Source organism: Physeter macrocephalus, chromosome 10, assembly GCF_002837175.3.
Source record: "Physeter macrocephalus isolate SW-GA chromosome 10, ASM283717v5, whole genome shotgun sequence".
NCBI classification, from domain to species: domain Eukaryota; kingdom Metazoa; phylum Chordata; class Mammalia; order Artiodactyla; family Physeteridae; genus Physeter; species Physeter macrocephalus.
The window spans coordinates 16,331,158-16,335,840 of record NC_041223.1 but is presented as its reverse complement, the minus strand read 5'-3'; the positions used below and the strand labels follow the sequence as shown (position 1 = coordinate 16,335,840).

Here is a 4,683-nt window from a genome sequence, read left to right as displayed (position 1 = left end):
CGCAGCAACGAGGACCCAATGCAACCAAAAATAAATAAATAAATAAAAGATTCACCTCAAAAACTGAAATGTTGAATCCTGATAAAGAATCCATAGATTCTGGGGCTTCCCTGGTGGCGCAGTGGTTGAGAATCCGCCTGCCGATGCAGGGGACACGGGTTTGTGACCCGGTACGGGAGGATCCCATATGCCGCGGAGCGGCTGGGCCCGTGAGCCATGGCCACTGAGCCTGCGCGTCCGGAGCCTGTGCTCCACAACGGGAGAGGCCACAACAGTGAGAGGCCCGCATACCGCAAAAAAAAAAAAAAGAATCCATAGATTCTAGAACCACTCTATGCTCTAAAGTTGACCTGAACGATGTATTCATGGCAAATGGGATACCTGCAGAAGATATTAGTCTATCTGCCATAAACGAAATGAAATTATGTTTGTAAGCAAATAAACAATATAATCTATGCTCAGTGATGCAATAACACTGTCAAGTTGACAAAAAGTATTCATAGCAAACTAAAGGTAGAGATCTCCTTTCTGCTGACACCAATGTACCTTGTAAATATTATTTCTGGTACACCTGACACAGTGTCTAGGTATAATGTGTTATGTGTCTGTCTTCCTCAACCCTCCATTATTCATCTTGTACCCCTAGGGTCTACTGCAGTGCCTGAAATATAAAAGGTGTTCGACAAGTACTTTGGAATAACTATAACTTAGAATGAGCTACTATTGGACATACTTCAGTCCAAAGCTGCAAAAAGAAATAACGTAGCCTAGCAAAATGGCTGAAAACATTGGGAACAGCATCAGACATATCTAAGTTCAAATCCTAAGAGCAAATACAAGCTTGCTTTTTTTTTTTTCTAATACAAGCTTTTGTATTTATTTATCAGATGAAGAAAACTGCAAAGAAGAAATAGAATACAAATGTTCCTAGTCACTGTATAAGTCACATTTAAATCTGATGGGTTTTTTTAAAGAATTACACTAAATTTATGAGTATTAACATTTTAAATCTGAACAATTTTATAAATATGGGTGGTAGTTAATATTTGTTATATAAAATGTTAATTGAGTTATTAATTATTTCTTTGAAAATAAAACAGCAGGACAGAAGGCTATGACATTCACTAGGTACATGATTTTAAACAGGTCACGCTACCACTGTGTGTCTCAGTTTACTTATTTGGAGGAGGACAGTACCTATCTCAGAGTTGTGAGGATTATATGCAGGTCAAATAGCATAATGCTTGCTTAAAGAAAATTACTTGAGTAACATAAGCTATCATTCCTATTATAGATCTAGAAAGTACCATCTAATCTAATACTCAAGTTTTACTTATAAGGAAGAAAATGCCTAGAAAGAAGAATTCTAAATAAACTGCCAAATATCATAGAACAGTTGGTCAGTGATAGAGCTGAAATTAATATCTAGATCATAACACCCAGATTGGTTCTCTTTCTATTATTCAATTATTATATCTACCTAAACAGCACTGAAAAATTATTTATAGAATGTGAAGAACTTTACCTACACCTTTAAAATTTTAAAGATACATTCATGTAGGTTGAAACTGAACCTAAAGTAAAGATACATATATTAACATTGATAGATGTTAAATTTATCCCCTATTTGAATATAACAAAGTTATTTTTCTTGGGTGCCTAAAGAAAGGGCAAACTAATTTTCTAATCTTAGAGACTAGAAAAAGTTCTATACATTTTCACACTTTAATACCACAGAACAAAAAAATACAAATTTAATATATCTATATTATGACCTACTTTTTCAAATTCAATAAAAGCATAACACAGGGATTCTCCAGTCTTCCAATCCCGGATAACTTCACAACTGAAAAAAAGTTTGGAAAAAAGTGACTTTAAAGAAAAAGCATTCACTCTTACTCTTCAAAAGTAAAAAACAAAATAAGCCAAAGTTAAATTCACAGAACTATATTTCTCCAAATCTCTTCAATAATAACTATTTTTTAAAAAATAGTTCACCAGTCTAGAAACTAAATTATCTAGATTCTACTATAAATGCCCTATCTAGGCCTACAGTCCTATATTCCCAAACACTGAAGGAAGAATAAGATAAAAATATTTAATTTGCCTTTGGCAAAGGGAAATTACCGCTAAAAATCCTTTTAAATCGTAATGTATTCCTAGTCCAAATACAGATGAATTACAGATTATCTAATGTCACTGTAGAATAATGCACACACATTCACACATATACACATGTTTAGTAAACTTACGATTTGGGGTTTTTGAATTTTAATATAAACCAAGCTCAAATGTAATCGCATAAGTTTAGCTATTATACAGAACTAATCCATCTTAACCAAGTGAAAGGGCCAATAAGGTGGAATTTAAAGCACCTGGCTTAATCCTTTTTCCTCATGTATCTCAAGTCTCATTTTAAACACATGAAATGAAACGGGGATATAAAACATTGTGAGAGAAAGGAAAAGTAATCACATTATAGCATATGGTTCAGCTGTTACAATATTTAAGTATTCATTAAAATATAAATACTGAACAAAGATCTAACCAAAATTATGATACATAATAATTCTCCCTGCCTACTCCTAAAGTAGTAGGCAAGGAGAATGAAGAGGGCAGGATAGAAATAGAGGTGAATCCTCATCTTCCTTAGCAAGAAGTTAGAATATAATGTCTCCAATTTAAAAATAAGAAGTAGCAGTATACGAAATATTTTTATAAAGATGATATATTATAAGTGAGTAGAGGAATAAAGTCAGGGAGTCTTTTATAGAAAGATTTCTCTTTCAATAGGAAGAATAAAGAATGGCTTCATAGAAGAAAAAACATGAAATGAAAGGAAATTCTAAACTTAAAATAATATTTTTTAATCAATTACAAAATAGTCCCCTTTCTCACAGAAACACTAGCTTCATAAACTTTTGCATTAATAATACAAGGAAAATTAACCAAAAGAAAAATTTTAGAAAACTTAGATTCAAATTAATTTTGACATAGGTTGCTGGTAATTCTAGGGAGGATTTAAATGAGACAGATAATTAAAATGTTAAAGAAGAATACTACAGAGCTAGACTTAAACTGTTCCATTCACTTCCTGTTTTAGAGTTGAAAATGTCTGTGTTGGGAGTGAGGGAATCATTCAATGTATAATGCATACACACACATTACAATATATATACACACATATATCTACGCATACACATTTACATACATGTTTTTCTTCCCTACTGTCCAACAGACTCATCTGTAAAACTCACCAGTATAAAATTCACCTAGAGTTCACAGACTCATCAAAAATGTTATTAGAAAACCACCAACTAATACCTAGTTTTTCTAAGTCTTTCACTAATTCTAGAGACTACCTTCTTATTGGCCCAAATCTTGAGAATATTATCTCCAGATCTTCATCTGTGGTCACTGGATTCAATTTACACACAAAGAGCACATTTTCTGGAGGCTTAATATCTGCATCAGGTAGGTCTCCCACCTAAATGATAAATAAACAAAAATATAAATCAACTCCTTTATTTAATTCGCATTCTAAATACCCCGTATTTAGCCCACAATGCTGATTCCCTGAAATATCTAAATTTACATTATAAACTATAGGCTCAGGAAAAGAAATCTTAATAGATTTCAAAATTCACAACTCCATGCTTCCTGGCAGTAACAATATTAATAGCCAAAATATTTACCAGACCCCTACTTTGTGTGAAGACCATGTTTGGCACTTCATATACATTACTGCCAATTCTTAAAACAACCATGCAATTTCCATTTAACTTTTCCATGAGTAAAGTAAAATTCAAAAAGTTTAAATAACTAACTTGCCCAGGGTCACACAGTTGTAAGCAACAGAGTTGGGATTTGAACCCAGGTCTACCTGGCTTCAAAGTCCCAATTTTATCTCTTTTTCTTTCTTCAAGTATTTAATATATTTTTGAAAGAATTTATGTAAAGTATATCTAAGTTATGAAGCATGAAAATAAAAACACCCATGATGCCACCAACTAGCTTAAGAACTAAAATGTCCCCTGATCCCATTATCCCTCTGCCTCTCTCACCACGAATGAGCTTTTTGGTTTTCCTTTCTGGCCATTCCCTTACAGATCTTTATAGAGTTTTGCCACATAAGTATATACCCCTAAGTAACATATTGTTTAGTTTTACTTGTCTTTAAACTTTTGACAAATACTGTCATGCTGAATCTAGCCTTCGGCAATAAGTAATGCCCAATTCTTCTCCACATTATTGCTCAGTATGGAACACCAACAATTCCTGGATAGTGTTCCTAGCTTTTTAATCTCACCCTCACTATCATCTTCTACTTCAGTCAAACCAAAGTCAACTTCATGGTCAACTACTGTGCTGAGCTGAGCCTACCACTTCCTACTAAAGAACAAGAGAGGGTGACAGTAAGAGAAAACCATGATATGATGATGGTGTTGTTTTCCTTGTGGGAAAAGTATGTTGACCATGAGCCTTTAGATGGGGAAACAATATACCTTCATACATATATTCAAAAACTCTCAGAGATGATTGCAGGTAAGATTACCATATAAAGTGTTTCCTCTTGGATAAACACATTAAAAAAAAGAGAGAGGGCTTCCCTGGTGGTGCAGTGGTTAAGAGTCCACTTGCCGATGCAGGGGACACGGGTTCGTGCCCCGGTCCGGGAAGATC

General features: G+C 33.9%; 1 protein-coding gene across 1 annotated transcript in view; it reads right to left on the bottom strand.

The window, feature by feature from the left end:
- Positions 1-4,683, bottom strand: part of PPIL4 (peptidylprolyl isomerase like 4) — a 34,999-nt gene that overhangs the window by 18,328 nt on the left and 11,988 nt on the right. The window contains exons 8-9 of the mRNA XM_007107918.4: positions 3,363-3,487; positions 1,780-1,846 (exon numbers count right to left, since the gene is read on the bottom strand). Coding sequence (XP_007107980.1) covers positions 1,780-1,846; positions 3,363-3,487 — 192 coding nt within the window. The remainder of the gene's footprint in view (positions 1-1,779; positions 1,847-3,362; positions 3,488-4,683) is intronic.